Source organism: Anomaloglossus baeobatrachus, chromosome 2 (genome assembly GCF_048569485.1).
Source record: "Anomaloglossus baeobatrachus isolate aAnoBae1 chromosome 2, aAnoBae1.hap1, whole genome shotgun sequence".
NCBI classification, from domain to species: Eukaryota; Metazoa; Chordata; class Amphibia; order Anura; family Aromobatidae; genus Anomaloglossus; species Anomaloglossus baeobatrachus.
In genome coordinates, this window is record NC_134354.1 from 70,669,612 (window position 1) to 70,694,953 (window position 25,342).

Below are 25,342 nucleotides of genomic sequence, written 5' to 3' on the forward strand. Positions count from 1 at the left end.
AACTAGTTATCATGGAAATAAGTTGAGCTCCACAGGTGCTCATTTTAGAACAACAGCAAATGCCTTTTTGACAGGTAAATTGCCTTGGATGGATTTCGAGCTCTCATATCTTTCTGTCTAATGCCATCATCTCTGATCTGAATATTTATTTGGGGACTGTGAACATTTCTAGAAAATGAGAATGTATTGGTTATTTATGGTAGTTTCTTACATATGCACTGTACATATGTAATGGAACTGCATTATTTCTGCTACAATAAGCTTAAAGGGGTGGTCCCATAAACAAAATACATTTTAATCAATAGATCTTAGAATAAAAATAAGTTTCAAAACTGTAGGTGTTAAAAAAGGTTCCTGTGCTGAGATAATCTTATACAGTATATGTGTCCCTGCTATGTGCTGTATAATGGCCGTGTCTGACCATACAGGGACATGGTCTGATCATACCACATCTCTTGAGAAAGGAAGGATGCCAAAGAGTATACAGGTAGGATAGCAAGGGATCATAGATGATTCGTCATGTGAGGCAAAACATTTCACTGCCTGTTTTTAAGTAAGTTTTAACTCAGAAATAATCAGCTGTGATCCATACTAAGATTAAATCTGAGTGGGGGTCAGTTTTAGCAGACAGAGAATGAAGAAGATGTTTTTTTTTTCTTCTCATCTGAAAAAAAAGATCCCACTCTGATTAAACTTTAATTAAACTCATAATCTAATCAGTCTGATTAGCATAATCAATCCTTTTTTTCTGAAGAAGAAAATGTAGTCACATTAGCCAACCCTTAAGGCCACTTTACACTTTAACGAGATATCGCTGGGGTCACGGAATGACGCACATCCGGCCTCGTTAGCGACATTGTTGCGTGTGACACGTACGAGCGATCGCTAACGATCCCAAATACTCACCAAATTGTTGAATTTTGACACGTCGTTCATTTTCAAAATATCGTTGCTTATTTTGGATGCAGGTTGTTCGTCGTTCCTGAGGCAGCACACATCGCTACGTGTGACACCCCAGGAACGACGAACAACAGCGTTCCTGGATCCTCCAGCAACGAGGTGGGAGTGACCTTCATGCGGCTGCTCTCCGCCCCTCCACTTCTATTGTTTGCCTGCTGTGTGACGTCGCTGTGATGCTGCACGAACTGCCCCCTTAGAAAAGAGGTTGTTCGCCTGCCACAGCGACATCGTTAGGCAGATAAGTATGTGTGACGCGTACCTCTGATATTGTTCGCCTTGGGCAGCGATTTGCCCATGACGCACAAACGACGGGGGTGGGTGCGATCGCTAGCGACATCGCTAGCAATGCTGCAGCGTGTAAAGCAGCCTTTAGACTAAGCTCAGGTGAGTGCTACAATTATTGGGCCAGTCAGCTTCTGTGTACTCATCCACGTTATAGGCAGCTGCAGGACAGGTATTGCCTGTTATTGTAATATACACTGTCTCATTTCTTAGATGAGATTAGCGCATGCAGCAATGTTTTTACATGAATCTTAGCCACATACTATCTTACTACGCATATGTGTTGTTGCAACCCCTTTCCTGGGGGAGCTAAATTGAGGTGAGACTCAAGCTGTCTCTAGATGTGCCAGTGTTGGTCAACTTAAAGGGAACCTGCCACCCCATGAGTAGAACACGTTATCCACACTAGTCAAAATTGAGGTCCCACGCAGACGCACTACAATACTTTCATCTGCCCTACTAAGGCCAGATCAAAGTGCGCCTGCGCAGTACTTATCTATTGGCTAGTGTAGATGACGTAGAATGCGTCATCCACACTAGCTTCAGAAGGAGGACAAAGATGGCCAAAAGAGGAGGCGCGGGACCCGGAGAAGGGAGACGCCCATCCAACCAGTTTGCTCCGCACCGACCATTAGGTACAGTAAGTATCATGAACAACCGGTGACAGGTTTAATTTAAGAACAATGCATATTAGATAAGTACACACAGCAAATATCTGTCAGTGTGCAAGGCTTGTCTGATCTCTGATCCCATGTCACAAGATTTTATTACACCTACAGAAAATGGTATGGCTTAGAGCAGTAGTCCCCAACCTGTAGCTCAGGAGCCACATGTGGCTCGTGGGCCCACAATGTGTTGTTCGCAGCTGTCTGTGATCATGGTGCATTAGCACAAGGTCTAGCAAACAGATATGAAGAGGAGGTCTCTTGATGGTGATTTATTTTAGTATACCCATAAAGGAATTCAGATCTAGATGCACATTCACTGGCCATGGTGGTGGGGAGATAAATAAGGCAAGCTGAAAACAGGATGGTAACACTAATTAGAGAGGTGCTTGAAGCCATAGTGTGTAGTGGGATTGCTTAATGCTATAGTACCAAATGGGAGTAAGGTAGGAACATCTGGATGTAAATATGCTGCAAGATAGCACAAAGGTCTCTGTGTGATTTCTGGGCTAAAGCTTTGGCTATGATTATTCCAGTGGGTGTCTCTGGGTGTCACTACCTTGACAGCCAGCTCTGGATGTGTCTCAGGACCATCTGTCAAAATGGACATCACTAGGATGGTCCGTGTGCCGTTTGTGTGACGTCAGTTTTTCTCCTACCCATTGACTTGTACTGGCGAGTCTCGGACAATTTCAGCAGCAAATCGCAGCATGTTGTGACTTTTCTCTCATCCAGAATCTGGATGAGAAAAAAGCTGACCAACTGCTCTCCCTCATTGACTTACATTGGTACGAGTGCAATTAAAGATTTTATCGCATTGCACTCGTCCGATTCATACGCTCATGTGAGCATACCCTTAAGAGGGCTTTACACGCAACGACATCACTAACGAGATGACGTTGGGGCCACGGAATTCGTGACGCACATCTGGCCTTGTTAGCGACGTTGTTGCATGTGAAACGCATGAACGACTGTTAACGATTAAACTTACTCACTTAATCATTGATCGTTGACATGTCGTTCTAATCCCAAATATCGTTGCTGTTGCAGGTCGCAGGTTGTTCGTCGTTCCTGTGGCAGCACACATCGCTATGTGTGACACCGCAGGAACCAGGAACAACATCGTACTTGCGGCCGCCGGCAATGAGGAAGGAAGGAGGTGGGCGAGATGATCCGGCTGCTCATCTCCGCCCCTCTGCTTCTATTGGGCGGCCGCTTAGTGACGCCGTTGGGACGCCGAACGAACCTCCCCCATAGAAAGGAGGCGGTTCGCCGGCCACAGCGACGTTGCTGGGCAGGTAAGTATGTGTGATGGGTCCTAGCAAAGTTTTGCGCTATGGGCAGCGATTTGCCCGTGACGCACAACCGACGAGGGCGGGTGCTTTCACCAGCGACATCGCTAGCGACATCACTAGCGATGTCGCTGTGTGTAAAGTGGCCTTTAGGGTAAGAAAGGTTGGGGTCCACTGGCTTAGAGGAAATGTAATTTTATAGTCAAAGTGCAACAAATCATACATTCTGACAATTTCTTCCAAGAACTAACTAAAACCAACTACGAATGTAGTAACATTTTTAAACAAAAGCTGCCAATACCTTAAGATAAATTGCCTAAAGAATATGAGCCCTGATCAGAAAACCCCCTTTAGGCCCTGTGCGCACTTACCGTTTTTTCCCGCAAATTTCCTACGGTTTTGCTTTATGTTTTACTGCAGAAAATATTCATAACATCTCTGCAGTGATTCACCAGCAAAGCCTATGGAAAAAAAAAATGCTGTGCGCACTATGCAGAATTTGACAGCTGCATGTTTTGCTGTGGGATTCCCGCAGCAAAAACAATTGCATGTCGCTTCTTTTCCACAGGTCCCTGCGGGATTTCACTCCATTGACTGCAATGTTATCGTGAAATCCCACAGGGAAGTGATGTCATTACAGGAAGAGGAAGCAGAGCAGACATACACACATCACAGACATAGAACACACACACATCACTCACACACAGACATATAGAATACACATACAAATCAATTGGAAATATAGAAACAAAAACACGTGGGCTCCACCGTATTTTTACCTTCCAGCTGAGGTAAGCACACAGCGGCGGCCCGGTATTCTCAGGCTGGGGAGGGTGAGAGGCAGGGTTAATGTCCCCCCTCCTCCCGCAGCCGAGAATATCAGCCGCAGCTGCCCCGGGACTGTCGCATGCATTATGCGGCAGTACCGGAGTGTTCCCGGCTCTTCCAGATGCCGTGATGCGGGCGCTATCCAGGTAATAACGAGTTAATGGCAGCGCATCGCTGCCATTAACTCCAGGCTTGATCATGGCAGCGTCTATGAGACAGCTGACATGATCAACCCGTAAGTAAAGTGAATAAACACACACACACACCGAAAAATCCTTTATTTTAAATGAAACACAAAAAAGCTCCTGGTTCACCCGTTTATTAACTCCCCGAAACACACAGCTCCGGCGTAATCCACGTCTTGCACTGCTTGCATCAAGAAGCGAGTGACACGCTGCTGAATGCAGCCTCGCAACGAGACAGCAGAGGTAACTACAGGGCATTTCCCACGGTTTGTAATGTGAACTCACATTACCGCTCGGGAGAAATGCAGCGTGTGCTCACAGGTACTCTTATCTATCTATCCTTCTATCTGTCTATCTATCTATTCCTCTATCTGTCTATTTATCTATCTACTCTCTATCTCAGAAGGAAATGACCTTTTTTTATTTTCAATGTGCTTTATTGCATGGAATGCATTAAAGCACATGTACCAACCCGCACACGGCAAAACCGCGGCAATACCGCGAACAATACCGCGGTAAAACCGCGGCAAACCACATGCAGTTTTTGGGTGCGGTTTGCCGCGTTGTTTTACCGCGGGTGCGGTAATCTTTCAGACCCTGCGAATTTTCATAAGAAAATTCCGTTTTCCAGTGCGCACAGGGCCTTAATGATATTGCATTGGTTGAAAAGTGTGTTCTCAGAATCAAGTCTTCTGGTGAGCTCAATTATTTCCCAGTCAAACATTATGGAGATATCATCTGGAGAGTGTCAGAGCTTGAACGCTACTGCCTGAAAACCCAATGTGAATTACCAACACGTGAGAGTTTTTTCCCCTTTATTTCCTGCAGAGATAGAGTCTCCAACAAAGACAAATATGGGATATGGGTAATAGTGATTCAAGAGAACAAAATGTAATGGTACCAGAACACAATTATATTTATACGTGCCAAACCTATTTCATAAAAGGTACGCTAACAGTTGTGGCTTCGCTTGCAGTGTTTTACATAACATTTTAGGACCAGTCATAACACTGGCATAATTTTATTTCATTGCTGAGTAATTGCTTTGATGTACACTTTGCAGCCAACCAGATTTGCAGACTACAAACAAATAATTTAATTCATGTCATGGTATTAAACCTGTAATATAATCTGCATGCATCGTAAAAATACAATGGGCATGGAACAAAGAAATAAATATTAATTTCAAAGCACCTCGCTTGATTAAACATTTCCATATACAGGCGATGTACAGTGACAGTTCAGATGTGACGAGTTTTTAAACTTGCTTTAGTAAATTTCTGCAATCATTTTTTAATGATTATCAGGCAATAGAGTTTTGGTCCAAAATGACCAGCCACTTTTATGTGATTTTTTTTTTGGGTGGAAATTTTTCATGACACATGATTCATATTTAACTCTAACGGTAAACAAAAGGATTCCTCCTCCTAAAATTAGCCCACGATGTAAAACTGATTGGTGCAGGGCTCGATTGATGTCACAATCTCATGTGAGCCCCGGGAATACAAGGTATTACACCACTTGAACGGCGCAGGCATGGAAGTTGAGTATAGGATTTTAACTGGGGGATATATGTTGAATAAGAAGGAGTTGTCCTAGTAGTGAACAATCCTTTTAATGCCCCCTTCATACGTCCGTGAAACACGTGCGTGTTTGTTCCGTTTCCGTATATACCGGAGACACGGACAAACATGCACCAATGTAATCTATGATTGTGGTCACACGTGCGTTATTTCATTATGTCCGTGTGTGCGTGTCCGTGATCCGTATGTGTTTGCGTTTTGCACGGATGCATGTCCGTTATCTGCACGGAGCACGCACACGTGGACACAATGAAAGTCTATGGGTATGTGCACACACGTTAGTAAACACGTATGCATCTACCTATAGTCCGTGTCCGTTTGGTGTTTTTATTGCTAGTGATGTCGGCCATTCTTTCTATTTCTGTGTATGTCGGTCAATCTCCCTGAGTCCGTCGGTCGGTCTCTCTGTCTCTCTGTTGGTCTCTCTGTCTGTCTGTCCCTCTCTCACAGTCTGTCGGTCAGTTTCCCCCCCTCTCTCATACTCACCGTTCCCCGATCACCGGCGCGGCGCTGCACGGCATTCACACTGCTGTGGCGGCTTTTAATATTTTGAAAAAGCCGGCCGCTCATTAAACAATCTCGTATTCCCTGCTTTCCCCGCCCACTGGCGCCTATGATTGGTTGCAGTGAGACACGCCTCCACGCTGAGTGACAGGTGTCTAACTGCACCCAATCACAGCAGCCGGTGGGCGTGTCTATACTGTGCAGTAAAATAAATAAATAAATAATTAAAAAAACGGCGTGCGGTCCCCCCCCAATTTTAATACCAGCTAGATAAAGCCATACAGCTGAAGGCTGGTATTCTCAGGATGGGGAGCGCCACGTTATGGGGAGCCCCCCACCCTAACAATATCAGTTAGCAGCCACCCAGAATTGCCGCATACATTAGATGCGACAGTTCTGGGACTGTACCCGTACCTGTACATGATTTAATCTAGGATTTAGTGGCAGCTATGGGCTGCCATTAACTCCTTATTACCCCGATTTGCCAAAGCATCAGGGCAAATCGGGAAGAGCCGGGTACAGTCCCAGAACTGTCGTATCTAATGTATGCAGCAATTCTGGGCGGCTGCTGACTGATATTGTTAGGGTGGGGGGCTCCCCATAACGTGGAGCTCCCCATCCTGAGAATACCAGCCTTCAGCCGCATGGCTTTATCTAGCTGGTATTAAAATTGGGGGGGACCGCACGCCGTTTTTTTTAATTATTTATTTATTTTACTGCACAGTATAGACACGCCCACCGGCTGCTGTGATTGGGTGCAGTGAAACACCTGTCACTCAGCGTGGGGGCGTGTCTCACTGCAACCAATCATAGGCACCGGTGGGCGGGGAAAGCAGGGAATACGAGATTGTTTAATGAGCGGTCGGCTTTTTCAAAATAGTAAAAGCCACCACAGCAGTGTGAATGACGTGCAGCGCCGTGCCGGTGATCGGGGATCGGTGAGTATGAGAGAGGGGGGAAAACTTCAGTCACTCGGGGGATTAGCGGTCACCGGTGAATCCTTCACAGGTGACCGCTAATCAGTATTCGACACAGACAGAGCCGCGGTATGAGGATGAAGTCGGGTGAAGTTCACCCAAGTTCATTCTCATCGCGCAACTCTGTCGGCTGTCAGCCGACATTTATATACGACATTGTGCATCACACACACGGACATTCCACACGGACATTCCACGTACACATACACGTTCTTTCCACACGCACACACGGACGTTCTACACACAAACACGGCTAGCACACGCAATTCACACAGATGCCACACGGACCATAAAAACGGACACAAAATCGGGATACGGACCTGAAAAATGGCTCGTAACACACGTGCGTGTTTTTCACGGACGTGTGAAGGGGGCATTAAGGGAATCTGTCTGCAGGTTTTTCCTATGGCATCTGAGATTCTGATTCCAATGACAATTCTGCCATATCTAGTTTTTCTCAATACAGCTAGGCTTGACGAAGGCCAGATATGGCTAAAACATTGCCTTCCCTTGTCTCATCATTATTGTCATTTATTTAAGTGGTTCAAATAAATATTGAAAATGTTTAAGAATTATTTTTTGGTGCCTCGAAACTTCTCTGGATTTCTTGGAGCTAGTGGAAGGGCTGTGCAGAGTAAGTACATGTCTATTAATGGTGCATGGGACTATTTTAGTATACCGGTAACTGGAGGGCAAAATTGCATCTGTCAGATATATAGAGGTCTAACGTGGCAATATCATATGCGCCTGTAGCTTTCCTTGTGCATTATTGTTCATGCCCAGACAACAAATGAATAAGTCATTGCATATGAACATTGGCATTCATAGTGCAGGTAGTTCTTCAGCATCATATATCGACTATATTAGAGATGAGCAAATTGATACACAAGAAATGTTGTTATAAATTTCCCCAAAGTTTGGATTGATTGACTTTAAAGACATGTCAAGGTAAATGTGAGGCCTATTTAATTGTAGAAAATCAGGACTGAAGATTGATCTGAAAACTGAACACATGTCTAAAACCCAACTGGAAGCGAGTGAGGATGAGTATAATTTTTTTATTTTTTACTTTTGTTTGGCAATTATAGAGACCTCAGATCATAATACCACTCAGATCACCTTCTATGGCAGATATGATACTTTAATCAAATTTTTTTGTACCATTTCGATAAAATCTGCCTAAGGCTCCCTTCACACGCATGTGTCTCTGGTACGTGCTAGGTCCGTTTCCGCATGTACCGGAGACACAGGCACATGTATACCCATTAAAATCAATGGGTTTATGTGCACGCACGTGTTCAGCCATTGGCCCGTGCCTCCGTGTGGAGCAGACGTGAGCCCGTGTGCTCCATAAGGAGGCATGTCCGTTTTTCTCCGGCAGCACGGGTGTCACGCGGCCCGCACCCGTATCACACGGGTGTAGTGTGGATGCAGTCCCACGTGACACGTGCCGGAGAAACACACGTGGCATTGTAAAAATAAAAAAAACACATTCTCACCTCCACCAGCCCTGCAGTCTCTGCCGCGGTTGTCACCGGCATCCGACCCCCAGTGAATTTGAACAATGCATCTTCTTCACTGGGGGCGGAAGCAGCATCAGCGGGGCGTGGCCTGTGCCGGACACTGTCATTCAGCACCACAGACAGCTCCAGAAGAATCAGGTAAGGCGGGACTTTCCATTCTCTGTGTGTAAGGGTGAGAACGCACTTTGCGTTTCCACCTGCGAAGCACCTTTTTCATGCCAAAAGGCATGCGTTTTGATTTTCCAGCAAAGTCAATGGAAAATGTTTATTTTCAGTCAGCACTTTGCGTTTCTAAACGCTGAGTTTAATGTGCATTTTTTGTGTCAAAAACCATGCGTTCAAAGAAGCAGCATGTCAATTGTTTTTGCCGTTTTGGGTGCATTTTGCTAACATTGAAGTCAATGAGAAATTGAAATAGCAAAAACCAAGATTCCTTCAAATTCCTGCGTTTTGCCTGCTTTTTCAGTGCAGAAAACCTGCGTTTTGGACTACCAAAACGCATACTTTTTGGACATCAACATAATGATTTGATATGTCCCTTTACAGACACACAAAATCCGACAATTCAATTTATGAAAAATATGCATTTATTGCTATATTTCTGATAAATTGTATATTACCGCTATAATTTTATGAATTATATTTATTTTCATTATTTTTCCCATTAATATAGATTTTTTCCTTTTTTTTCTCTTTTTTCATTCTTTTTGACTGTTTAATCTTTATTTAGCAGTGTCTTGATGTTCAAAACGCATCTGTCAAAACGCAGGTGAAAACGCATGTAAAAAGCGCTGAAAACGCATCAAAAACGCGGTAAATACACATGCGTTTTCAGCGCTAAAGTTCAGAAAAAGGCAACTTTGGTCAAATCAATTAAGCCCAAAAGGTGCGCTTTGAACTGCAAGTAGGTGAACGCAAAGTGCGTTCTCACCCTTATTACGTATAACTAACGGAGGACACGCATGTGCCACAAACACGGAACACGGGGAGAAAACCACCCCTTTAATACGTCCGTGAAAAAACTATACGTTTTTTTCACGTGCGTGGGAATTTGGCCTAAAACAGCTTTTAGGAAACTCACGCATCTCTGCAATTATGTCTTCTTGACCTTACAACTGTGAGAAACATGCCTCAAAACATTTCAGTCAACCTTTTGGAACATTTTAAGGCCCAAACTACTCATCAAGAATATAAACCTCACAGAAACGCCAAGCTTGTGCTCCATAATATTAATTCTCACTTGTCACCAGAGAACAGATAAGACATTTAGGACATGGTTGTCCTGTGTTTTTGGATGTCTCATGATACTAAGGGGAAAACTTTTCTCCTTGCGGAGACTGACAAACCATTCTGGCTGTCAGTGGTGAGGAGTCTTATAGCTGCAATGCTCCTCTGAGAAATATTCACATTGTCTCTTCAGGGAGGAAGGAGATAAACTCTAAAACCACCTATTGGAAGTAGCGATCCTAAAAGTCAAAAGTGGCCCTTTAACGAGCCTTTTCAAATGATCTAGGATTTATGCCAGATCACAACCTCAATTTGCAAACACGGTGTTTCGGGATGATTGTCCCTCGGCAGTGCAAAGTATGAGATCTGATTACTGATTTGCACTGACGAGGGACAATCTTTCCAAAAAACCATGTCTGCAATTTGTGGTTCTAATAAATCATAGTCATATGAAAAGGCTTGTAAAAGGGCCACTTTTGACTTTTAGCATTGCTACTTCCAAAAGGTAGCACTTAAATTTGTCTCCTTCCTCTCTGAAGAGACAATTCTTATGATACTAAAAATTTCTCATGTTGCTCCTGAGACTCCCACACCCTCAAGCCCCATTGCAATATTAGTACCAGGGGCCTACACCTGCCATGTGCCATTTATAATACCAATAGGGGGGCACGGTCACTCAGTGGTTAGCACTACAGTCTTGTACCACTGGGGACCTGGGTTCAAATCCCACTAAGGACAACATCTGCAAGGAGTTTGTATGTTCTCCATATGCTTGCTTGGATTTCCTCCGGTTTCGTCCCACACTCCATAGACATACTGATAGGGACCTTAGATTGTGAGCCCCAATGGCGACAGTGCTGCTTATGTATTATTATTATTATTATTTATTATTATAGCACCATCAATTCCATGGCGCTTTACATGTGAAAGGAGTATACATAATAGGGACAAGTACAATAATCATAAACAGTACAAGACACAGACAGGTACAAGAGGAGAGAGGTTATGTATGTAAAGCACTATGAAATTAATAAAAAGTGAATAAATATTATTTTGTGCCAAAAGGACCTGTGGGCATCCTCCTCAGGCACTAGGATTTGGGTTCATCATCTACCTCTGCACCCTATGGTGCTATATAAAGTGCTACAGAAAGTAGAAATATTTTATGACAAGGGTTAAACATTTATCCTATTTACATGATTCATATATTTTCTCCTAAGCTTGGAAGACTTCATCTTTGCATAGTGTTCCGCTCTAAATAAGCAAAATCTGTGAGCTGCCTTGTTCTAGTCTGGTCCACATTATTAGACTGGTATCCCGAGTCTTGTTTCATCTCTGTTTGCCCTGTAGCTTACCAATATCCATCCCCTGCACTGATAACCAAGCCGCCGCAGTATAAGATGCCAGAAATGTAAATTGATTCTTGACCATTCCACGTCCTTGCTTGTTCGGGAGATATACAACTGAGTGTTGACATTTGATTTTCCTCTGCAAGTTCTGGCTGCACATAAAATGATTCACATCCGTAAAATGATTTTCGACGACTGACATTACTGGACAGATTTATGAAGCAAACTTATTGCAAAGCACTTCAATAGTAATAGAATAAGCTAAACTGCTTACACAGCTGACTGAGGGAAAAGTTATCCAATTCACTGCCAGCATACTTTTGCAAAAATGAAAAGTGACAGTAAAGAAGGGTAAAAAAATAAATGATTAAAGAAAATCAATAGTAAATACAGTATGGTATCTGCAAATCACAAATTTTGTTTATCAGAAAATCCAAAGTGCGCCTGTCTTTCTCAATGGACGATATCTACCATTAAACTATTGAGTGGTATACAGCCATGTTGTTGCACTCTTAGATATGAAAAGGACCATAAAATAATCCGATATGATGTTCAAATGCTTCTAACGGAAGAATATTTCATAATACAGCAGTACATAGAGGGATCATATGATAGCCGGTGACAGCCAATAGAGTACTTACTATGGAGCTGTAGTATAAATCTTATTTTGAAGCCTTATAAGGATTTACTGGGACCAAACAGTTAAAAAGTCTATCCACCAAAAACGTAAGGCCGCTTTACACGCAACAACATCGCTAATGAGGTATCGGTGGGGTCACGGAATTCGTGATGCACATCCAGCCTCGTTAGCGATGTCGTTGCGTGTGACACCTACGAGCCACCGCTAACGATCAGATATACTCACCAAATTGTTGATCATTGACATGTCGTTCATTTTCAAAATATCGTTGCTCGTGCTGGACGCAGGTTGTTCGTCGTTCCTGAGGCAGCACACATCGGTACGTGTGACACCCCGGGAACAATGAACAATAGCGTTCCTGCGTCCTCCGGCAACGAGATGGGAGTCCCGTGAATGCGGCTGCTCTCCATCCCTCCACTTCTATTGGTGGCCCTGCTGTTTGACGTCGCTGTGACGCTGCACGAACCTCCCCCTTAAAAAATAGGTTGCTCGCCGCCCAACGTGACGTACCTAGGAAGGTAAGTCCGTTTGACGCATCCTAGCGATATTGTTTGCAATGGGCAGTGATTTGCCCGTGATGCACAAACGACGGGGGCGGGTGTGATCCCTGGTGACATCGCTAGCGATGTCGCAGCATGTTAAGCGGCTTTTAGAATCATAGAATGGTAGGAATGGTAAAGTTGGAAGGGACCTCAAAGGCCATGGGGTGCAACCCTCTGCGAGTACAGGTTTCCCTAAATCATCCCAGCTATATGTTTATCTAGCTTCTGTTTGAAGATTTCCATTGATGGAGAGCTCACCACCTCAAATGGAGAGCTCACCACCTCCCAGGCTCTCAATGGAGAACTCACCACCTCCCAGGCTACCACGGAAGGTGGTGAGCTCTCCATCAATGGAAATCTTCAAGTGGAAACTGGACAAACATATAGCTGGGATGATTTAGGAAAGCCTGCACTCACAGGGTGTTGGACCCGATGACCCTTGAGGTCCTTTTCAACTCTACCATTCTATGACTCTATGATTCTAATGGTAGCCTGTTTCACTTCACTCAACTTTTTTTAGTCGAAAGTTTTGCTATTTGCAAAAATATTATTATTTGCCTTGTACCCACTTTTGATCCAGTTCTGCGTCTTTGATGTTGTCCCAAGTTTTTGCTGCAGTGATAACATCATTATTACAGAGAGTGACCGCTGCAGCCACTGAGTTTAGATTTCAGAGTGCCTGCACAAGACAACTGAGACAAGGTATTGGCTGCAGCAGTCAACACATCAACTCTGTATTCTTGTCATCAAGACTAGGGACAAACGTGGAGAAGAAACACTGGGGGTAAAAGTGAACACTGAGCTTGCAAAATGAAAAAAATATTATTTTCTAATTGCCCATGAGTAGTGCCATCCCGGTGCTTTTCCAAGTTGTCAATAATATTGCATCAGTTCCTCTTCCAGATGCTTTAAAATACATATTACCATAGCTGAAATCAAGTACAATGAAGGTTGGAAATGCCAGATATTTACACTGAGATATAGCAGGCGTCAGGCGTACCTGAAGCTGGCAGGTAAAGCAAAAAAAAAAAATATCACAATATGCTGGTACAGTGGATATGTTAATAGCACATGGCTACCAGACCCGAAGCCGGTGAACCTTCTCTAGCAGCCATCAGTCAAGGTTTGTAGAATTGCACACATGATATCGTGCTGGGCCTACTAAAACAAGCAAAAGCAACATTTTTTTGCTGAAATGTAGTGCTAAGCATTCCCAGCAATGGATATAAGAAATAGCCATTGACCAACTGTGGCCCAAAAAACTAATGCTATACAGAGAACCTGCTATCTTCAAGAACAGGCTTCAAAATTTGAAAACCGTCAATGAAGGCGCTTTATAAACAATGTGATCAGGGTGTCTTCCAAGAAACTCAAAAGTATTTGAAAGACCCTTTAAAGTCATTCTTTTTCTTTAAAATTTTGGAAAATATTTGGCCAAAGAATGCTGCATTAGTCTAGATTAATTAATTAATTCTTTTTAACTTTTTTCTTCTTCTGCCAAGGATGATCTATTGTTACGTTTGTCAGTTGATGGAATACATAAAACAATAAAACTGATAATTTGCTTGATTAGAATTATGTATTTATTATTCATTTGTGTTGTAGCACACGTTGGATCATAACATCTTGCATTGCCTTCACCGTTTGAATTGTTAATTAGTTGTTATGTTCGATGCTATACTGTGATTTAGAGGTCAAATGTTAAATACAAATATTAGAAGATAGAGCCTGCAACCAAGGCGACATTGACAAATAAATACTTTAATGACATTTCTAATAAAATATTATGGAAAAAAAACCTCATAAAATCCAAAAAGCCCAAGAAAGTTTTCCCACTTACTACAAGTATCATGGGCACAGTAACAATTAACAAAAACAAGTATAATAAACGAGGAGTACAAGTTCCCACAATGAGTATTCAGTGAGTTTCTGATTTTGCAGATTTTCTAATTATTTCTGCACCTATTAACTACATTAGGTTAATTTTTTAATTGCACTTTTAAGTTATTTTTTCAATATTTTTTTACTTTCGTTTTCTGTAATGTCACTACTTTTTTCGGCCTATAAGCTGCGGCCACCACCACTGGGCTCTTATATACAGCATTCTAACATGCTGTATATAATCCCAGACCACTGTGTAGAACATAAAAAACACTTTATAATACTTACCTAACAGTCGCGCTGTGGTGAAGTTGGGAAATATGGGCATATCCGTTGTCCGGTGCCGCTTCTTTTAGCCAACTCCTTCCTCCTTCTGAAGCCTGTGTGCATGATGCATCCTATGTCATACACACTCGCCGGTCCCACACAGGCGCACTACAATACTTTGATCTGCCCTTCTTAGGGCAGATCAAAGTGCGCCTGCGCAGGACCTCAATGCCGGCGAGTGTGAATGACGTAGACACATCATGCACCCCAGCTATCGAGCAAGGAAGACAAAGATGGCCGAAAGAGGCAGCACCGGCAGTAGACAATGGACATGCCCATCTGACCCAACTCCACCACAGCACGACTGTTAGGTGAGTATTATAAAGTGATTTTTACATTCTACACAGCGGCCTGGGCTCTTATATACAGCATGTTAGAATGCTGTATATAAGAGCCCGGTGGTGGTGGCCGCAGCTTATAGGCCGAAAAAGTGGTGACAGGTTCCCCTTAACTGTATTTATAAAATAAAACTTTATTGATAAAGTTATGTACAGATTACAAGCAACTTCAGTGAGTCTTTTCTGTGAAAATATACTAACAATGTATGTACGTTGTTTTATCTGTGGATTTTCCTCATCCCATTTAAGCCTATGGGGAAAATCAGGAAATAAAACTGATATTTACAAGACAAGATGACAGCAAATTTCAAAGCTGCACCGCAGGTCAGTTTATAGGTAAAAAAATAAAGGTGGGCATGAGATTCTATAAACCCCATTCACTTGGCTAAAACTGTACTGTTGCATTTTTTAGAGCAATGAAACTACAGTGTCCAAAAGGCACCAAATACTGATCATGAGAACTTCCTTCAAATGTATGTTAAATCATCATTTATTAATTAGTCAAAATTGAAATTTTTAGTCTTTAATTGAAGGTTTTGTCCATTTTTTTACAAATGGTGCTCAACTGTTCTTCGGCTATTTCTTGTGTTGCAGCCTCAAGTGATTTAGGACTAGTTGCAACTAGTGATGAGCGAGCACTGCTATGTGATGTAGAAGAGTTAATAGTTACTATATTTCTAGATTTTAAATACTTTATTATTACATTTAATTTTAATTATTACATTTTGTTCAAATCAAAGTTTATTTAGTACCTACTAGTCTCATAGCCTGGAATTCAAGGTCTTGTTTTTGTTTAACATATTTTCTTATCTCATATGCCAGACTCTAAATCTCTATATTTCTGAGAATTAAAGGTCATATATGCATTTATGCAATATTACCATGGTTTGTAAATGGTATAAATTATGCGTGCACTGGTAAATAAACTGAAATTGATTTTGCACACAACAACTGTGCATCTCTTTTCTCCAAGTGCTTGATATCTAAGAGGCCTAATTCAATTTAGACCTGACTGGTGATCCCGTAAGTTGACCTTTGAGTCAGAGCAAAACAGAAACAACACATACTTGGGTGCTCGGTACTCGAGACAAGCAGGTTGGACGCTCAGTAGGGAGCGATTCGAATACCGGCATAATTGAAGACAATAGGACACTCCAGAAAATGATTGAGTTTCCAATTGATGTCCATTATACTTGATACTCAAGTCTTGCCAATCCGAACATCGAATTTGCTTGTTTCGACTACTGAGCACCCAAGCATTGCAATGCTCACTCATCACTAGCTGTAATGCAAAATACAACCCATAAATAGGTATAGTGCTGTTTTTGGAAACATAACAGACCCTATATTTTAATTCAATGGGACCTTCTAAATGCTTTTGGGTATTATATTTATTTACACAACACTGGTTTAATTCCTGTACCAATCATCTACGAAAAAATACTCTTATATCAATCAACATGGACTCATTTTTAGATATACATCTTATAACTTGTATAACCGTAATGACAGTGCATGGTCAATGAAACTTTCAAAGAGAGATGTATATATCTTTCATTATAGTTAAAACCCCCCCATAATATTGTCACTTTTTGGACACAGCCTGTAACACAGAGTTACATGCTGTAGCTTATTAATCTTACCTGGAATCAACTGGGTGACTACCAACTGAAGAAACAGTAGGACTGAAATCACTGACAGGAAAAATGAGGGCATTCTTGTCCATTTCATCTTGACCCCGTTTTGTTCATTACCTTGATGTTATCTGAAAGATATAAGTGAAAAGAGACAGGAAAGTGTTCAGAGCCTCGCGTCAAATTCAAGGAGAATACTGACAAATGACATGATTAATATCGGAGCATGCATTTCACTCCAAATGACGTTCAATACAAAAAGCTGCACTTCACAATTTTCTACTTTACGGGAAATTATTAAATGGCCGAGAGACATAATAAACCGAGGACAGTTTGTCATAATGTGCTAAGTCAAGGGTTTGGATAATATCATTCGTACGAGCTCCGCAGTCATATTAGGAAAACAATGACTGTATGCGTTTATATTTTCAGCTATTCCTCCCCATTATGATTCTGTATAATATTCAGTCAGTGAATTCCCGCAATCTATATTTTAAAGCAATAACAGTTAAGTCATTTGCCCGTTGTGATCCATAGAGTAGCATTTTTTATACAGTATGGTGTTTTATTCTTTGCATTTGGCACATTTAGGGCGCTAGATAAACACACGGATATACTGTAAATGTAAATTGGATTTTTAGATGAGATGAGTAAAATTAATCAATTTTAATGATAACTATAAAGCCAGAATGGCCATAGTAAAGTTAGCGACAATGTTGCAATGCAAATAAATAAAGAAATGAATAAAAGTTAATGTGATCGGATACACAAGCAATATATTTTTAAAACTTTTACAAAATCAGTATGTACAAAACTACAGCCGGAGTGTTGTTAAGCAGTGTTCATTAAATAAAGAAGCACAGAAGGACACTAGGGTTATTGGAAGTATGTGTCTTATTGTAGATTCCCAAAATCATAATGGCAGCGAATGATGACATATGGTTATAGCGTAACAATTGCTAGTCCTGCCTAATATTTAGACAAGTACAAACTAGTGCAAAGTTAGACTAAAGAGTTGCAACATGCATAACAGTGTATAACAATGGTGCATATTTGGCATGGAGCGCACAACCTGAAGTTCCATGGGTCCAAATACTATGATGAAATGATACATCTGAATTCCATCACACTGACTATAAGAGTCTTACACTGCAAACGGATTATGCCTTCTGACGAAGCCAGAAGTTCGGTGAAACGCGCGTCGAGGTGAGATAATATACGGGATGTGCTGTATGGACAGACACCTGGCTTCAGTTAAGTTACAACAATACACTTGTTTCTACTATAGGGCATTAAGACTAGCTATTAAGTTTTATCAAACTATCTATATGTATACAAGCTAGGTTATTTATATTAGTTTCTATTATGGGGCATTAATGCTATTCATGGGACCACACAAGCTCATAAGCACCAAGTATATGACTACTAGCTTTACATTAGTATTAAAAGTGATATCTTTGTCACTTGTTACTTCGACTGTTAGCCTTATTGTGTGTTTTTTTTATTTAAATGCCATCTACATACATAATTGCCAGTTGCAGATGTAACCGTATCCCACAATGTACTGCAGCACTGTCAGTTGCACAGCCACAGTTCGCGTCCACATCATAGCCATGGTAAGCAGGGACAACAGTGCAGGCAGAACCCAAATTGGGGGCTGAGTAAACACAATTCTGTCCCCAGTCTAACATTTTGCTACCTATACCACATCCAGGTATAATAAGGTGTTGGTGTTTTAAATTACACATTTGTGATGTCACGGAGCAGTAAGGAGGCGTGGCCGGGTATGTCCACCCTTGCTTAACATCGCCAATTATTACCTTCAGTGACAGCAATTCAGAGACTGCAAGCGTCACTCACTGTGCTGAGCACTGAGCCTACCCAAGTACCATGATGCTGGAGCGAGTGATTAGCATATGAACCGCAATTGACACCAACTTTTTTTATTTAAAGGCTTTGTTAGTGTTTGAGCCTCGACACCCAGTGTTTGATATTAATCCTGACCTTTACAGTTTGGGTTTGCTTATCTATACTTAGGAGAGCACTCCTTATTTGCTTTCCTGCTTTCTGCATCGTGGTGGACATTTTCTGATGACCATCCACAGTTTGCACCAAAGCCCAAAACTGTGCTTTCTTCATTGTTGCAAGTAGACTTAATTTTGCCTCTACATTATTAGAGGAACATTCTAGCAATCTGGCCAACTTCAGATCATCACTTAAAGAGGTTTTCCACTACTTTAAAACTGATGACCTATCCTTAGGATAGATCATCATTCTCTGATCAGATTTCAGCACAAAATCTGCACCTCCTGGCAGAAAACCACAATGAAACAGTGTAAAGAAACGTTTTTGTGCATTTTTTTTCCAAGAGTTGCAGATTTGGTGCTGATGTTTTTGCAACATATTTCTGCACCCAATCTACACCTCCTGGCAAAAACAAATCACATCAAAATCACATGCCTTTTCAAAAATTTCAGTACCAATCTGCATCTCTTGGAAAAACCTTCACATTTTTCTGAAGGAGATTCAGGTCTGTGAACTTAGTGACCTCACTGAGGTCACTAAGTTTAATAAGGTTACCTGAGGTCAGGTTACAAGCTGTCACTGGTGGAGAACTGTGGGAACCTCCAGCTGTGACCGCAAATAAACTGAGTGACTATAACACTGATCACTGCAGCTCAGTCTTTGCCTGAAGTCCATAGCGGGCGGTCATGTTCTATGCATGCACGCTATGCCTTCAGTAATGTAGCAGAGCTGGGATCAACATGGGGTAAAAGAGAGTGGGGGTTTTTTGTATTTTATTTCAAATAAAAGATTTTTTAAGTGTTTGTATTTTTTTTTTCATTTATATATTATTAATAGTCACTTCCAATAGTCATAGTCACTTCCCATTACTAAATTAGTGCTTAGTGGTAGGTGTGAGCTGTCATTAACCCTTTATTAACCTGATTGCCACCGCACCAAGGTAATCAGGATAAGCCGGATAAAATTCTAATGTATGCAAAATTTTTGGGAGGCTAAAGGCTTCTATTTTTAGGCTGGTGAGCCCAATAAGCATGGTTATCCCTAGCCTCAGAATTCCAGCCCCCATCTGTCAGCTTTGTCGTGGTTGTTATCAAAATTGAGTAGGACCGAATGCTGTTTTATAAAATTATTTATTTAAATAACTTTTTAAAAAAGCTATATGCAGTCCCTCTTATTTTGTTACACAGCCAAGATAAGTGCATGGCTGAGGGCTGGAGCCTGTAGCCATATGCTTTATCTGTTCTGGGTATCATAATATGGAGGGACCCTATGCCAATTTTTTTATTTATTTTCACACCAATATTGACACATGAACAGTATGGTTCAAAGCAGTCAAATATGCTGTCACACATTGTGGTGGCGCAGTCTGACTGCAACCAATTAAAGATGCCAGGACTGCTAGTGGGCGGGAGAAGCAGTGCATATGCATCAGGTTAATGAGCAGCCCTGGAAGTAGTGTGAGGAGCTAAGAAGCAGTTTACAGCCATGTAGGAGACTCAGTAAGAATAATGCACCTGCTTTCTCCTTTTTTAGTTATATTTCCTTTATTTTGTTAATTACCCGAGTTGCTGGACCCAGATCATTACACGGAGCTCCCTGAGAACTCCGAGCCCAGAGTCAGTGCTCAGCTATTTGATATTATCCATATGCTCTGCATATCTGAACCTTATAGAAGGGTGGCTAGAAGAAAGCCATTTTTTAAAACAATTCATAAGATGTCTCAATTGCAGTTTCCAAAAAGCCATGTATCGGAAACAGCGAGCATGTGGAAGAAGGGTCTTTCGTCAGATGAGACCAAAGTACAACTTTTTCAGCTAAATAAAATATTCTATGTGTGGAAGAAAAATCGCACCATGCATCACCACCATTACACATGGTGATGGCAGCATCATGTTGTAGGGAGTTTTTTCATCAGAAGGGACAAGGAAGCTGGTTGGAGTTGATGAAAAGATGAGAGGAGTTAAATACAGGGCAAACCTCGAGGAAAACCTGTTGCATGCTACAAAAGGCTATAGACTACAGCATAGGTTCACATTCCAGCAGAATAACAACGTTAAACTGCCCGAACTAAAATCAATTGGGTTATATCAAAGCATATTGGTGTGTATGAATGGTCGAGTCACAGTCCAGACCTAAAGCCCACTGAGAATCTGTGACAAGACCTGAAAATTGCTTTTCATAGTCTCCCTCCATCCAATCTAACTGACCTAGAGCAATTTTGCAAAGAACAAAAGGTTAAAAATGTCAGCTTCTAGATGTGCAAAGCTGGTATAGACAGACCCTAAAAGACTTGCAGAAGTAATTGCATTTTAAGATGGTCCTACACACTATTGACTCAGGGAGCTTGAACACAAGTGCATGTCCCAATTTTCATATTTACATTTTTAAAATAATTAGAAAGCTAGGTATCATTTCCTCTACACGTCACAAATACTTGCTAGTTAATGTTGCTATATCACATAAAATCTCAATGAAATGTATTTAAAGGGAATCTGTCACCCTTTTGAGGTTTTTCAGTTATTAATATGGGCATACAGGTTGTATACAGCTGAAATTATTCACACCTGTATGCCTTCTGGATGATGGATTGTTCAGTAAAATTCACCTTTCATAGCTTTGATCTTCCAGGCTATGGGGCATGCACTGCCCAAAAGATAAGACTTCATTATACAAGATATATCTTCTTCTCCTTAGTGTCCCTGTGATGTCCGGTACACGGCTGAAAATCCCGAGCCTGTGTATTCTGCCTTCTGTCTCTCCTCTGCACTGTTCTGCCTTTTTGTGGTTTCTAATATGGAATTTAAAATTTTGGCGCCTGCGCACATCACAAGTAAAGATAGGGCACACAGAGGGGCGGAAAAGAGCAGGGGAGAGACGGCAGGCAGAATGCGCAGGTGAAAGAATTCCGGCCACTTACCTGATGTCACAGGAACACCAGGAAAGAGAAGGGGAAGAGGAATCTTGAATAACGAAGACTGGAGGCAGTCTTAAGGCCACTTTACACACAACGACATCGCTAGTGATGTCGCTGGTGAAAGCACCTGTCCTCGTCGGTTGTGCGTCACAGGCAAATCGCTGCCCGTGGCGCACAATCTCATTTTTCCCCGTCACATGTGCTTACCTGCCTAGCAACATCGCTGTGGCCGGCAAACCGCCTCCTTTCTAAGGGGGCGGTTCGTTCAGCGTCACAGCAGCGTCACTAAGCGGCCGCCCAATAGAAGCGGAGAGGTGGAGATGAGCGGGCCGAACATCCTGCCCACCTCCTTTCTTCCTCATTGCGGGCAGCCGCAGGTAAGGTGATGTTCCTCATTCCTGCGGTGTAACACATAGCGATGTGTGCTGCCGCAGGAATGACGAACAACCTGCATCCTGCAATAGCAACAATAATCGGGAAAGGAACGACGCATCAACGATCAACGATTAGGTAAGTAATTTTGATCGTTAACGGTCGCTCCTGCATTTCACACGCAACGATGTCACTAACGAGGCCAGATGTCCGTCACGAATTCCGTTACCCCAACGATATCTCATTAGCGATGTCGCTGCATGTGAAGCATGCTTTATCCTTCAGGAAGTGCACGCCCCATAACCTGGAGGATCAAAGATATGAAAGATGAATTTACTGAAAATCGCTTAGTAGTGGCTCTTCATACCACCTATGCTTCATGCCCTTGTACATATGTTACAGAAATATATGTAACTAATAATTATTTTCCATTTTGCACATTTAGAAGATTTTGTTCCAGTAGCATATGGATACATTTCTGTAAGTATTTGCAATTTATAGGAGCTTATCTTCCAAAACCAAATTTTTCTAAAAAGTAGACTGAATTTTTTTTCCATTCTTTTATTACTTCGAGCCCTTCTTCTCAATGTGAACAGTATGAAGAGGTTTAGTTTTAAAACTGTAGAATTGTATGTTTATTTCAAGTTCATAAAGGCTAATAAAGAAGCAAATGGCTCGGTATAAAATCCCTCATCATTTCCGTTAAGTATGTTTCATCTTAATTAAATGTTGTCCCATGTCTGACAGGAATACATTCAATACATTTGCCTCCCGTAATTGTTTCATATTGAAAACATCCATTTAGTTAATATTAAGTGCATTTAGTAAAAAAAAAACAAAAACTAAATGTTTTAATCCACAGGTAAAGTATGTGCAAACAACAATTCTATGCTTTGAACATTGGCCCTCTTATGCGCTTGCAGCAACAGTAAATTAAAGAATGGTACAACAATGCGGACTAGTGCGAGATGTAATTAACTTGTTTTTGCCAGCTTTAGACCTGGAACAAGCGGAACAAGCCGCATGATGCAAGCAACAATGAACAGGATAACCAATAAGTCACAAAGCACAAACAATCACTATTAAATAATTATCTTTTCATTCAGTGGACACATTTATAATGTATGCCAAAGTTAAATAGTCAACCAAAACCCAGTCCCTTGATCGCAGACTTGTATTGCCACCTCTTGCGTCTCTGTAAATTTATTGTTTTTTTTGTTTTTTTTAATTTCTAAACTGTTTTCTGACATTTAACCTGAACCTCCTTGTTCCTAATGCAAAATAAATACCATTGCCCAATATACTTCGCATTTGTCATTTATAATACACTACTCCAAAAAATTAAGGGAACAGAAAAATCACACATCGGTTCTCATTGAATAATTCAAAATATAAAATTTTAATGATATAAATTGCTCAATTCGTTAAGAACAAAATTATATGTCAACACATTCCATAGATGCAAAAATAATCAACAAATTGAGGGCTGGATCCCAAATTACTCCAAAAAGAAAAAGAAAAAATTAAATCACAGGAAAATCCAATCCAAAGTGAATTTTATCACATCAACAAATAATGCGACTCAGTAGCGTGAAAGGCCATTGCATGCCCACTTCCACTCCTGATAATGTCTGGGCATTATTCTAATGAAATGTAATCAGTGAGCTCCTGGACAGTCACTGGTAGTAATCAACCCCTGACGAAGGCAATGCCGAAACGCGCGTAGGGTTTGGGAGTTGGTGCTGGCACAGCTTTTTTGTTATGGCTTCAGGTAACTACTTTTCTATGATCCATTGACTCCAGTTACACTTTTTATACATCAACAGTAATTTCCTTTGTCATGATGGTTCTCATACATTTATTGTATCTGGAATTATAAAGTTGTTGGGCATTATTTATTATCATTGAATATTGGCCGTTACTTATTTATATTATTTATGAATTGCTAACTTATGGTGTTATATATATTAATTTTTCAGCTAATTATTTAAATGTCACTGTTGCACCTTATTGTTATTGCGTTTTTTGCACATATGTGCACAATTTTTCAAGTTGCTATAATAATACACTAATATCCTGTGTGGATATAATCCATTGCATATTGCTGCTATTATAATTATTTTTTATATTGTGTTTGCATTTTATATTGTAATATTTATATGTAGCCGTCAATGAGCCCAATTAATCATATATTATTTTTTCTGATATTACAATTTTGTAGGCCTATATTTTTGCACCTTACATAAAATATTTCATGCCATGTATTGATATGTTATGATTGTATGGTGTTGAATTGCTGTGTCGGACCCACTCTCCATTTTTGTTGTCATTTTCCTTGCTGCATCTTTTTAATAATGGATTAATAAAATTATTTTATTTTTTATTGTTGTTGTGGTTATTATTTATATGAATTGGTTTACTGGTATTAATTAGCAGAGTCTGATGCACTGATATATAATGTCCTAGAGGTTCTCAGTTGCATTCACATTTGACAAATATAAGGGGCACTTTGCACACTACGACATCGCAGCTGCAATGTTGGTGGGGTCAAATCGAAAGTGACGCACATCCGGCGTCGCAGTCAATATCGGAGTGTGTAAATCCTTTATGATACGATTAAGGAGCGTAAAAACGTCCAAATCGTATCATCGGTGTAGCGTCGGTCATTTCCATAATTTCGTAAGGAACGATGTTACGATGTTGTTCCTCATTCCTGCGGCAGCACACATCGCATGTGTGTGAAGCCGCAGGAGCGAAGAACATCACCTTACCTGCGTCTTGCGGCTCACACGGCTATGCGGAAGGACGGAGGTGGGTGGGATGTTTACGTCCCGCTCAGCTCTGCCCCTCCGCTCCTATTGGCCGCCTGCCGTGTGACGTCGCTCTGACACCGCACGACCTGCCCCCTTAATAAGGAGGCAGTTCGCCGGCCAGAGCGACGTCGCAGGGCAGGTGAGTGCATGTGAAGCTGCCGTAGCGATAATGTTCGCTACGGCAGCTATCACCATGATATCGCAGCTGCGACGGGGTCGGGGACTATCGCGCTCGGCATCGCAAGCATCGGCTTGCGATGTCGTAGTTTGGAAAGTGCCCCTAAGATTCAGTGAATGTCATCAATGCCTTTGTCTTCCAGAAACCACCTACACTGCACCAAAATATGACAAAGGCTCTGAGAATTTCATCCTGGTTCATAACAGCAGTCAGGAAAATGCTGGTTAAATCTTATGCTACTCTCCAAGCAAAACCAACTCTAACCACCCACCGAACTGGACATGCTGGTATCTGCTTCAAGCA

The 25,342-nt window shown here is 41.5% G+C and overlaps 1 protein-coding gene across 2 annotated transcripts in view; it reads right to left on the reverse strand.

Annotated features, from left to right (window-relative positions):
* ROBO1 (roundabout guidance receptor 1) overlaps positions 1 to 25,342 on the reverse strand; it is a 1,692,467-nt gene that overhangs the window by 1,415,278 nt on the left and 251,847 nt on the right. For both annotated transcript variants that reach the window (XM_075335086.1, XM_075335085.1), the window contains exon 2: positions 16,747 to 16,868. In XM_075335086.1, coding sequence (XP_075191201.1) covers positions 16,747 to 16,834 — 88 coding nt within the window. In that variant the 5' untranslated portion in view covers positions 16,835 to 16,868. The remainder of the gene's footprint in view (positions 1 to 16,746; positions 16,869 to 25,342) is intronic.